The sequence below is a fragment of the Tachysurus fulvidraco genome, chromosome 19 (assembly GCF_022655615.1).
Source record: "Tachysurus fulvidraco isolate hzauxx_2018 chromosome 19, HZAU_PFXX_2.0, whole genome shotgun sequence".
Lineage (NCBI taxonomy): Eukaryota > Metazoa > Chordata > Actinopteri > Siluriformes > Bagridae > Tachysurus > Tachysurus fulvidraco.
Genome location: NC_062536.1, coordinates 7,604,005 through 7,616,811, shown reverse-complemented (window position 1 = coordinate 7,616,811; position 12,807 = coordinate 7,604,005). Strand labels below are relative to the sequence as shown.

At 37.3% G+C, this 12,807-nt stretch overlaps 1 protein-coding gene across 3 annotated transcripts in view; it reads left to right on the top strand.

Moving 5' to 3' along the window:
• The window catches only part of sfmbt2 (Scm like with four mbt domains 2), a 55,058-nt gene extending 42,258 nt beyond the window's left edge, over positions 1-12,800 (top strand). For all 3 annotated transcript variants that reach the window (XM_027153920.2, XM_027153918.2, XM_027153921.2), the window contains 10 exons: positions 941-1,054; positions 2,013-2,055; positions 2,517-2,581; positions 4,182-4,321; positions 4,684-4,793; positions 5,861-6,036; positions 7,268-7,440; positions 7,836-8,066; positions 8,603-8,734; positions 8,855-12,800. In XM_027153920.2, the coding sequence (XP_027009721.2) occupies positions 941-1,054; positions 2,013-2,055; positions 2,517-2,581; positions 4,182-4,321; positions 4,684-4,793; positions 5,861-6,036; positions 7,268-7,440; positions 7,836-8,066; positions 8,603-8,734; positions 8,855-8,995 (1,325 nt within the window). In that variant the 3' untranslated portion in view covers positions 8,996-12,800. The remainder of the gene's footprint in view (positions 1-940; positions 1,055-2,012; positions 2,056-2,516; positions 2,582-4,181; positions 4,322-4,683; positions 4,794-5,860; positions 6,037-7,267; positions 7,441-7,835; positions 8,067-8,602; positions 8,735-8,854) is intronic.
• The last annotated feature ends 7 nt before the right edge of the window (positions 12,801-12,807 follow it).

Here is a 12,807-nt window from a genome sequence, read left to right as displayed (position 1 = left end):
TGTTCACTGCTGTGTGTGTGCACTTTGGATGGGTTAAATGCAGAGAACAAATTCTGAGTATGGGTCACCGTACTTAGCCGAATGTTACTTCACTTCACTAGAAGCCTGTATTTTTGTCACATATACATTACATCATAGTGAAATTCTTGAACCCTGATCCACTAATCAACTTCCCACCACTGTCCCTCTGCTCATTTCCTCGACAAAAAGTCAGTAGTACTTTTCTATTTTGGAATATTACACTAAATAAGCCCCATGACCATCAAACATTTACAGAAAATTCTGTGCTCTTTTTGTGGTTCATAAATAAAGTGTGAATATAAACCCAATGAGGCTGTAGTAATGAGTTGTTGTTTTTTTCTTTTTGCCTTTTCAAGACCTGTAAAATTATAAATATTAATATATATAATATAATAATAAATCATATTTTTATATATATATATATATATATATATATATATATATATATATATAGATATATATATATATATATATATAAATATATATATATATATATATATATATATATATATAATATTATATGTAATACTTATATATTTTACTCATATATTTTATATGTAATACTTATATATTATATATTATATATATACTTATATATACTTATACTTATAAGTATTATTGGTGTATTTTTGTTGCAGAATGAAACATAAACATATCTTGAGCTTGTGTTAAGCACAGACCTTATTTCAGACATTTATCAAAAACCTGTTAATAAAACCTCACTGTCTTTGGAAAAGGAAGCGCTAAAATGCTAACTCAAGATCACAGCTCCATTCCCTGGATGAGTTCGTTTTTTTATTGTTCTGTACTGGATATCAGTCAGTGCAAAAAAATATATATTCATTGTCATTGAATATATATATAATTTTGTTTGTTCATTTAGCTAATTTTAACTTCTTGTTTCTTTCTCTGACATCAGGCCTGAACAAACCCCTAGCTGAGTGTTTAGTGGATGTTGAGAGTATGGATATCTTTCCTGTGGGCTGGTGTGAAGCTAATGTGTACACTCTAACACCTTTACGCAAGGCAGTGTGTGAGTATGAGATGTATCTCTACTCCTTTTAGTGTCTCAGAGTCTCTCTCTCTCTCTCTCTCTCTCTCTCTCTCTCTCTCTCTCTCTCTCTCTCTCTCTCTCTCTCTCCTAATCATAAATTTTGGAGGTCTCCTGTCCCTCCATCACCCACTTTTGTAAAATGACCAGACAGTATATACACTATACAATGGTTTGCATAAGTATTCACCCCCACTGAACTTAACTGTGATGTCATGAATCTACACTGAATTCCATCCTAATAGAAGCCTTTATTATCGCCACATATACATTACAGCACAGTGGAATTCTTTTTCTTCACAACTGAGGAGGTTGGGATCAGAGTGCAGGGGCAGCTATGATACAGCGCCCCTGGAGCAGGCAGGGTTGAGGGCCTTGCTCAAGGGCCCAACAGTGGCAGCTTAGCTGTGCTGGGCCTTGAACCCCGATCCTCCGATCAACAACCCAGAGCCTTAACCAGTTGAGCCACCACTGCCCCTAATATCGAAGTACACTACAACTTTTGATCACATAAGTATTCTCCCTCATTTCTTTGAAAGCCCTATAATAGTCCATACCATCATAATGTCACGTAACATTTACTTGCGTGCAATTAAAATGTCAGATGATCTCAATATAAACACTTCTGGAGTTGAAAATACCGTGCAAAATAAGGAACCTTAACTTTTTTTTAAAAAAGGTATCGATAAGGGTTTGGTTATTCGAATCCAAATTGTCTGCACTTCCAGTAGAGCACTTTTATTTTCATTACTAAAAGAAGGGAGGTAGCAGAGGAGAAGCAAACAAACAACTCATGAGTGACCAGCACATAATGACATAATAAGTATCACAAGCACGTATCCAGGCTGTACCACTACACAATGTGGGTGTTCGAGGGGGTGAATTCTTATGCAATTAATGTTTTATATGCATGTAATAGCTTTTATGTCACATTCTTTAGGTCAGTCTGTTAAGAAGATTGCTGTGGTGCAGCCGGAGAAACAGTAAGTTAACTGGAAAGTTCAGACTCCGTCTCTGCTTACATTTATATCCAAATAATTTATACTCTTCCACTTCTCCGTACCCTTGCGCTAAGTTTTACAAGATTAATGGCGCAGAGACATCAGCGTTTTAATCCTGTGCATCTGTGCTCACGTAACGGAGTCATCCCAGTCTCAACACCGTTCTGTTTCATTTCCCCTCGATGCTACGGCCTCCGAACTCGCTTACAGCAGGAGACACTAGCGTTCTGCTTTCAATCAAAAATATGACGCTTTTTGCTTTCAGTCTAAAACCCAGACGCAGTTGGACTCCCCGGAAACGTTTAACCATTTTCATAAACTTTTTTACACCTTTAGTATGTTAATGTCAGACAGGTTTGTGAATGCGTGTGCTAATGTAAAGATGTTGATTAGTTAATAGTATGTTAGGATGGTGGTTAATGATCATGTTGTTTGTGTTGCAGATTAGCTCCTCCACCCAAAGAAACCGTCTCTCTGGACCACTGCCAGTCTGTTTCCATGGACACAGGTTGTTTCTTATTTAATGTTTCAAACATGACATTTGTTATAAGACAGTGTTGTAGAAGTGGAAAGATCTGTCTAATTAGAGTCTCGTGAATTTGATGGGAAACACTTCTGAATCTTAGAGCGTGTTTCAAGTCATGTTGGATCACATTTCATGAGTTGAAGCCACATTAATGACACCACAAAGTTGTAATTACGAGTAGGAAGCTTTGGATTTTCTTTGAGCTCAGAGTTTCTAAGTTGGGTGTGTCAGTGAGGAGACAAGTTTATTTGTCTCAGAAGCTGATTTCGGTTATTTTCAGTTGTTACGTGTTTGGTTTATGAAGCAAGTTAAAGGAATCCAAGCAAACTGGTTAACATTCAGGAAACTATTGGAGGGAAGATGTTTCATATTCTCTGTCTTTATTTTCCAATAGTAGAAATAAAAACATTTCTTTCAAGATAATTAAGAGAAGTTTCACCTCCAACTCGCTCTAACTGAAGCGATTTAAACACCCTTGATGTCGTAATTACTTCCCAACTCGTAAACACTCGTAAAAACTTGTCCAGATTGTCTTTTTTGCCCATGTTTCTTAGCTCTGAGATTTTTTTTTATGTGACTTATTCATAATTTTAATCAGTTCATCTATTGTATTATGTAAAGTGACAAACAATGCTTATAGGTTTGCCCTAGCTACTGTAAAGTGGATAATTGTTGAACAGGAAGGTATTTACAGTATGATTCGCCCTAACTGTGTGAGTTAAACTAATTAAAACATTCCTTGTATGAAGATCATGTCAAGATCTGTGTCTCAGTTGGTCTGTGTGGCCAAGTGTGATTTCTTTTTTTTTTTCTTGCGGGTTTTAGATTTAGGGAATGTGACTTGTGTGTGGTTGGAACATACAGTACAAATAAGTTTAGAAATGACTATAACAACAGCATAGCAAATGAAGCACCACGCACCACGTCTCCGCAGACTGCTGCGCTCTTTTAAAAGTAACAAACAATTGGAAAAAAGTCGTTATGATAAATGAAGTTGAGGTAAATGTATGTTGCTATGGAAAACTGCAGCTTTTGCACAAGCTGATTTTTAATTAAAAATTGTATTGTGTATATTAAGGACCCAAGATTCTATTTTTATAATAATTAGTTGAAACCCATTTTCATATACAGCAGATCATTACTTTTTTCCTTCTTTATGATCAGCATTTTTCAGACGTTCTCTGATAGACCATTTTGTTTACCAGCACTACTTCCTGGTGTCACCAGCAAACTTTATTTCCTCTTCTATTTAATATGTACACACTTCCCTTGACATTTGCATTACTTCAATGACAGTAAACATTTCATCAAAGCAAAGAAACAGTTTGCTCTAGTTCGGATTCGCATGCAGTCTCTTACTGTATTTTTAGCCTATGCACAGTGAGCATGTGGATCTGACCAGACACTTTTTTCTCCCAACCTTAAAAATGGCGTTTTTTTTTTTTGCTCTTTGAACAATAGTCATTTTTTTTGCTCTCTGTTATTGATTACTGCTCTATTTTAAAAAAGAATAATATCTATGTACTGCATGTCAGATCTAGTCCTATTTAGAATTGTAATGTGTGCCATTTGTATATTACAGTTTCAGTAAATGGAAAGTACTGCTGCTCTCAGATCTTTGTGAATCATCACTGTTTTTCTGGGCCATACCTCAACAAGGGAAGAATCGCTGAGTTACCACAAGCTGTGGGGCCTGGCAAGTGTACACTGGTCCTTAAGGAGGTAGAGTGGCAGTCCCTGGTGTAGTGTGTGTGTGTGTGTGTGTGTGTGTGTGTGTGTGTGTGTGTGTGTGTGTGTGTGTGTGTGTGTGTGAGTGTGAGAAAGAGGAAGAGAATCTGTATAGTATGAAATTGTCAGAAAGAGGAAAACAGCAATGGAGAGATAAACAAAGATATATGTTATGATATAAGTCTGCATGCTGATTCTTATTGCTTGTGTGTGTGTGCACGTGTGTGTGTGTGTGTGTGTGTGTGTGTGTGTGTGTGTGTGTGTGTGTGTGTGTGTGTGTGCGCGCGCACTTGTGAGATAAGCTAACATAGTGAGATTCTTCATTCAGAAAGCCTTGTGTGCTGTGTGTTGTGCAGGTACTCACGATGTTGATCAACTCGGCCTACAAGCCTAGCCGTGTTCTCAGAGAGCTACAGTTGGTGGTCGATCCACAGTGGAACTGTCTGGAGGAAACCCTTAAAGCCAAGTACGGACCGACACAGATACACACACAGAAGACATGCTGTCAGATTTTTTGAACATTTCAGCTGACTATCACATGATAAAATAAGTCAATAAAGTACAGATTTTTAGCATTGAGTGTATTTACAGCCAAATTGGTTGAAAGATCAAAAGAAATGAGAAATTATGAAAATTGTCTGCTCAGTTGTACCCCAGCCCTAACCTTAACCCTACCACAGTCCTAACCCTGCCTCAGGCCTAACCCTAACCCTACCACAGCCCTAATCCTACCCCTACCACAGTCCTAACCCTGCCTCAGGCCTAACCCTAACCCTACCACAGCCCTAATCCTACCCCTACCACAGCCCTAACCCTGCCTCAGGCTTAACTCACTGCCTTGTCTTATTATAACCTTAACATCCGCATGCTGATTCTATATATATCTGATCACAAATAAAAACACATCACATCAAGCTGCCAGCCTCCTACTGTACTGAGAGTACAGAGTTAGTCTTTTTGTCTTTTCTTTTTCAGCTTATAGGATTTGATAAGATCTCAAATTAGATCTCACCTGTTGTTTGGCAGAGGAAATCCAACTTACATTAATTGCATCCTAAAATGTTAGCTGTATATAATTTTTTTAGCAGTTCAGCATTTTTTGTAAAAAAAAAAAAAAATGCTAGGTTTTTATTTTTTATCTATGTAGCATGCAGCAAGCAACATAACAAATTGTCCTGGGTTTCACATACAGTAGGCTTCATTGTTAAGGGCTTTGCATTTCTATGGCGTGACAAACAAAATACACAATACTAATATGCATCAGTATTGCACTCGAGACACTGCAACATATTTATTTATACATGACAGTAGGTCTCTGTGTGCAATAAAATTGAGAATAGAAACACAGTATTTCTAATGAACAGGATCATTTGCATAATCAGAAAGCCAATTTGCATACTCATGCATGCACATATTTAATAGACTTGAGCAGTGCAAAATTTTCCAACAGGCTTTTTTTTTTTTCTCCATCTCGGCTTTGTTAGCATACTGGGGACGCAGTCAGTGGATTTGTGGCTTTGTGTGTTCCTGCAGGTATAAAGGGAAGAGTTATCGCGCAAGTGTGAGGATTGTGTCTTTGGCTGAGCAGGTGACAGATTTCTGCCGTAGAGTGTGTACGAGACTGCAGTGCTGTCCATACCTGTTCGGTCCCACACTCATCTCGGAGAAGTGTCCAGAGAACTGCTCCACACACACCAAGACCAAGTTTAGTAAGTGAACAAATGTTAAGTGGAAGAGACTGGAAAGAAGAGAAGGGACAAAAACTATTAAGAGAAGGAGATGCATATTAAGAGTGGGAAAGGAGAGACAGGATATTTTTGGAGAGACAGATGCAGACAGATATATTAGGAAAGAGAGAAATATAGACAGATATGAGAAGAGGGAAAGAGAGAGTAGAGAGGAAAGCTGTTTACTGAGACAGAGGGGGAAAAAACAAAAAAGAAGAAACAAATCTAGAGTAAATATATTTTATATACACATGATATTATGCATGTTATATAGAACGTTCAATGATATTGCATAAGGATTCAGGACGTGTTGATTCAGAAAGAATATCAGCAACTATTATTACAAACGCTACCGATGTTTATTTATGAATGAACAACACATGGAGCATGTAAGTCCACAAAACAACGTCCTGTTAGGTTATACATAAGTTTCTAAGTTTGGCTATAAACAGCTTTAAACTGTCAATCCTTCACCAGCCTCCATTTTTATTCCGTCTTTAAGTTAATAAGACAGTTTATTTACTAAGAAGTCCTCTGTCCTAAAGAAATTCCTACTTGCCTTTTACTAGAAGCAAGCTCTGATACCAGGGACTTCTTATGTAAAGTAGAAACAAATGTCTCCAAAGGGAAAAGTTCAGCTCAAGAATTATATACATTATTCAAGGAGGCAGTTCTAGGAAAATAATCCATACTGCGATGGTGTAAGACTGTAAACAGCCTGAAGTGGATTTTTTTTTTTTTTTGGTTGTTTTTTTTTAATAACTGCATGGTATGGAGTGTGTTATTCTACTCATATCAGGTGATTTTTTTTACCATCTCTTTCTCAAAAATTTTACCGGGTATGTCGTATTATCTGTTGCACAGATTACCAGATATTTACTCTGTTTACTCACTAAAATGTAATCAAATTCCAAGGTCTAGTTGCATAGAATCAGCTCTAGTCTAGTGTGAAGAAATAAAGTAAAACACTCTGATCTGATCTAGAACTAATGACCTGCTGACTTGTAGTAACTGACTATTTGTGGACATTTCATTTATATGGACTATTACTACAAATATATTATTAACACTGAAATAACATGAAATTATGCTGCGATTCGATGTTTTATTTTCTGTGCAGCCTTCCTGTGAAGACCCTCACTTGAACACGTACACACGTGTACTGCCATCTCTAGTATTTAAATGTTCTAGTTAAAATGCCTGTGTTTTGTAGCACATTATAATTATGGAAAGAAGAGGAAAGTGGGCCGTCCCAGTCTGGGAGAGTGCACCAAGGATGGCGACACGGTCAAACCGGCCCGTCGCAGAAAAAAACGTAAAGCCGTCTTTGTTCAGAGGAAGCGGCGCTCTACTGTTACAGGATACCACGCCATGGAGTCAGCTCAGGTCTCACCCACACACACACACACACACACACACACAAACCTCACATTCTGCTCACTAAAAGCAATTGTTTTAGATTGTAATATTATTTTTTTTTGGATTGAAATGCCTATTACAGTTCATCCGTACACTTTACTGATTAGTATTAACCTTTGTGTTACACTGTAACCTATAACCTGTTGCACATCATATCCTGTTACTTCTTATTTCTTCTTATTTCTATTCAACTTAATGGATTTTAAAGTCCTAACTCTCATAGTTAAAAGGATGATGTGATCATTAGACCTAATTACTAGAATAAGTATTTAAATATTTAATTTAATTAAATATTTAATGTTTAAATTCTAAAATCTAGAAAATCGAAAATCATTCTCGTAACTTTGCTCTTCTGCTCACAGGACAGTGATGATTTTGATGATTTTGATGAAGAGGAGGAGTCGTACAGTGGGGAAAGCTCCAGCTTAGAGCTGCGTGAAGATGCTCCTGTGAGCTTCTCTACACGGCGAGGCCGACCCAGGTCACTTACGCTGCCCGGAACCGAGACGTCCACAGAGAGGCCGTCGCTGCGCAGATCTACGCGCTCACACTCTTACACCCACAACCAGGAAGCCAAGAACACACACACAAAGGTGAGACAACTATCTGCACTATCAACATTTGTGAAACAATATCACTGATTAATTCATTAGCTGGAGCATTTATGCCAAATTCACTTCATTCAGATGAACGTTGTGGGCTCAACAGGACATTCGAAAGAAATAGCACAGATAAAAATAGTGGGTGTCTGTGGTACAGTAGCTGACAGCCACAAGATTTAGTTCATGTCACATTTAGGAAGCAGCTTTCAGCTTGTATTCATCATTTTTGTCATTTTCATTGCTTTTTATGGAGTGTTGTGCCTGTCACTAAAAATAATCAGCTGTTCCATACACATTTTTATTTTTTTTTCACAAATGGCATTTATCAACATAGTAACTTGTGTGTTGCCTGCAATTCGTACACACAGTTTTTATTAAACTTGGATAAATAAGTTCCACATAGAGGAACATCCATACTGAAAAAAAACATACTGGTACTCATATCAATCTGTCTTTATGACCAGTGCATTCGTTAAAAGGATTTCCACTTGTACATATAATTACTATTTGTGCGTGTGTGTATACAGACGACGCATGCAGAAGAGGAAGAGAGCCGCTTGGTTCTAGAGAAGAATCCTCTGGAGTGGAGCGTGTCAGATGTAGTCAACTTCATCATGTCTACAGACTGTGCCTCACTAGCCAAGATTTTCCAAGAACAGGTATACACACACACACACACACACACACACACACACACACACACACACACACACACACACACATGTGAAATACAGTGTGTACAATGAAGATTCATTGTCTTTGCCTCTTTCTCTTTATAGGACATCGATGGCCAGGCCTTGTTGTTGCTGACCCTCCCTACTGTTCAGGAGTGTATGGATCTAAAACTCGGCCCTGCTATCAAACTCTGTCACCAGATCGAGCGTGTTAAAGTGGCCTTCTACTCCCAGTATGCTAATTAAGCTAACACAGACTAACATCTATTTCTCTCAGTGGATAAACACACTTGATACACAGTGCTCAGGGCCTGTCATAAAATAAATAAATAAATGAAAATACACAACTGGCCATATGCTGCAAAGCTGAAAGCACAGTGCTTTCCTGAAGAACTCCTGCTGTTGAACTTCTGCTGAAGAACTTCTCCAACCCCTCAGCTGTTTATGAGGAATGGATGAAACGGGATGTCAGGGTGGACGACAGATGACAGCTCTTGAAGAAATAAGAAGTGACAGTACAGATATTCTGCGTGTTTGTTTGAGGTTACTGAAGCAGATGCGTGGAAGGATCATTTCTGCTATAAACAGCAGTATCGGGACAACAGGGTGTTTCTCAATAACAGATATGATAACTCTCGATGAGAGCATTCTCACAAAGATATCTTACTCACTCGGGTCAATTTGACGTTCTGCGTGCTCATCTTTAGCGCTTACAGCTTCTGGCATCCTAAGCCATGAAATTAAAGCTTGCTAAGATTGGTGTCATGACTGTGTGCACTACACTACAATCAGGTGCAGTGGCTTGATAAATTTTTTATTTATTTTTTTTTTCTAACAGAAATGACCTGAGGCAATCATAAATCAAGCATTTTTAATTTGAATTGATAATTTAAATGGATTATTATCCAAAAAAATGAGACGTTTACCGAGGTGTAAAAATAATGCACATTTTGAAGGGTAAATGATTTAAATAGGCTATCAAGGTGACATTGATCATCATCAGTCAGTCACATATCGATTGGAGTCTTCTAAAACTAATCATATCGTTTCCTTTCAGATTCAGTGACATAGTCAAATATAACATTTTTATCAAATCGTGTCACGTGCATGCCTGAGATTTACAATCCTAGTGTGAATGCAGCACAAATGCAATGCACATTTAGTCACATACTACACCTGGGGTGTCCAAACGGCTGATGCAGGTGCAGGTTTTCATTCCAATCAACACCAGTTCCACCTGTTCATCAGTTGATTTTGGCTGTGGTTTCTTCTTGGTTAAAAAAAAACTTGCACCTACACATGACCTTTCTGGATACGACTACACACACGCTCTAGAGGATTTAAATATCTTTCCACTAGGAGCCACGTCAAAGCCAAATCATACCTCAATAGCCACTGACCACTTCCTCTTGTTCTGAACAACAAGAGTACAAGCAGAACATACTCTAAAAAAAATTAAAGCAGCCTTATAGTAGGTAAAATAACTGTATATACAGCTGTTAACACCATCTTTTAGAGAAAATTCACATTCATAGACACTTGCAGCATTCACACGGGTGTTGCGCCACATATTTTTTTCGGATGTGCACAATCGACGTGATGTAAGAATGCAGAATATGTGTGCCAACCATCTTACTTACAGTATGCACACACACTTCTAAGAGCCTATTGGCTAATCCTAATTTCACAGGATTTTATTGCTAGCTAGCTGATCTAAGCTGAGCCATGTCTGTTCATCACTGCATTGCAATAAATTACAGCTCTCTCAGTTCATTCAAGTTAGTCATGTAGCTGATGAATCACTAATTTGTGGGAAGCACCCAGCTGTTTTAAACATTTTTACATACTTCACGAGAGGAACTGAACTGAGCAGTGGAGCATGGCGTACAGCAGTACACAAGAACGAACAAGAACACATATTGAGAAACACCCAATATTCCTGTTAAAAACTGTGATTCACCACCACTTCTGTCTGCATTTCCCCTTCAGAGAACAAACAATATATTTATAAGTGTATTTACACTCGAAGGATCAGTGTATACAATTAAATAATATATTTGAGATATTTATTTTGGCCTGATGAACAGGTGCTCTCATGTTGGATTGTTTTTTTTTTTTGTTTTTTTTGTTTCATTTTGTTGATTTTTTTTCTTTTTATTCCAAAATGGCAAAGTACAAATTGCTTCACTGTTGTTTGTATCAAATGCTTTGTACAAAAAAACAAAAAAAAACAAACAAAAAAAAAAACAGTGGACACTGTATGGAAATATGATCTATGCAAAAACAAGAATTTTCCTATGGTCATTTTTTTCTACTTTGCTGTATGATATGATGCTTCCTTTAAAACTTCTTTGTAAATAGGTTGTGTACTAATTTTATTACCTAACTAGATTTTACTATTTTAATACAACATTGTGATGCACTGAAAAAAAGGAGCTGGGAATTTCCCTTTTGTAATGTATTATTATTATTATTATTATTATTATTATTATTATTATTATTATTATTATTATTATTATTATTATATGCTAGAAACAGAACATATCCTAATTACCAAATGGGGAAAAAAAGGTCAGCGCAAGTAGAACCATTATAACAAGAACAATACTATGGCATAGAAATCCAAATATCCTGTGGCTATTTACACATGTGACTAAAATGGTACAATTGATTAATGATGCTGCAAATAATTAACTGCCCGAAAAATAGTGAAGACCTTTTTGGATAACATGGAGTTTTTTCTTTAACAACCTCAAGTGTTTGTGTTATATACAGTCTTAAAGCCAATTCACTGTTTATTTTTTTATAGACTGAAGCTTTAATGGTTTGAGATTAAACGATAAATTTAAGAGGAAAGTTTAGAATTTCAGGTTTTATATATAGATGGTTTTAATGGCTGCACATTTTGTATCGGACCCCTCCTCTTTTAGACAAAATGTGACTGACGGGTGTGTTTCTTGTTATCAAGGTGTGTCCTGTTTAAACAGTAAATAGATCTGAACATTTACTTTTGGTTTTAGCCTTCAGTTTCACCTATCAAGACTGCATTTGATGTAAAAAAAAAAAAAAAAGTCAGTTCAGAGACCTGTTTGTGGTAGAAAAGCAAGGCATTTTGAAGTTGAGGAAAGATGGAAAATCAGCCAGAGGCATTGGGGCATAGACATGTTCTGAAATAAGCCAGTGTTGTACTGAGAAACGGACATGGGAACAGGTCGGCGAAAACAGGAACATGACAACAGTTAATGATAGAAACATTGTGAGAGCTGTGAAGAAAACCCCAGAAACAACAGTCAGCGACCTCGAGGACAACCTCCACAGGGCAGAGGTGAGGCAGGAGACCGTGTCATAATTCATGGTGTCACAATTAACCATTGGAAGCAGATTTTCACAGCAGAAATATACACAGCGACCACACTATAAACTACTCACCAGTGAGAATCGCGAAGGCCAGATTGGAATTTTAACAGAAAGACAGAGGTTCTGAAACAAAGAGGAACCTCTAAAAAAGGCCAAAGTGAGGAGAAAGAATGAATCTGTTCATGATCCAAACCATACTGTATAAGCTCATCTGTAAAGCATGGTGGTGGTAGCGTCATGGCATGTGCCAATTTAGAGAGAAATGCATCCAAATGAATTTAGGACAAACGTCATCGGGCAGAAAAACAATGATACTGCCAATACAAAGGAGAACGTTATCAGGGAAAATGATATTTAGGCTGACCAAGTCGATCACCAGACCGTAACCAAATAGAGCAGCATTTCTCCTCCGGGGAGGAGACTGAATGGAGAAACCCCCCAAAACAAACAACTGAAAGAAACTGTAATAGAAGCCTGGAAAAGCATCACAAAAGGAGAAATATACGCTTGATGCAGTTATTGCAAGCATGGGATATTCTACCAAATATTAAGTGTTATTTATTTGAATTGACTTCAAGTCTTATTTGTTACTATATTTTGGGCACTTAAACATTGGGTGTTCTGATACAAAAGATTTTATGTTTTTCAACACATTTACAGATAAACTCCAGGAAATAAAAGCTGAAAATCTAAAGTTTTGT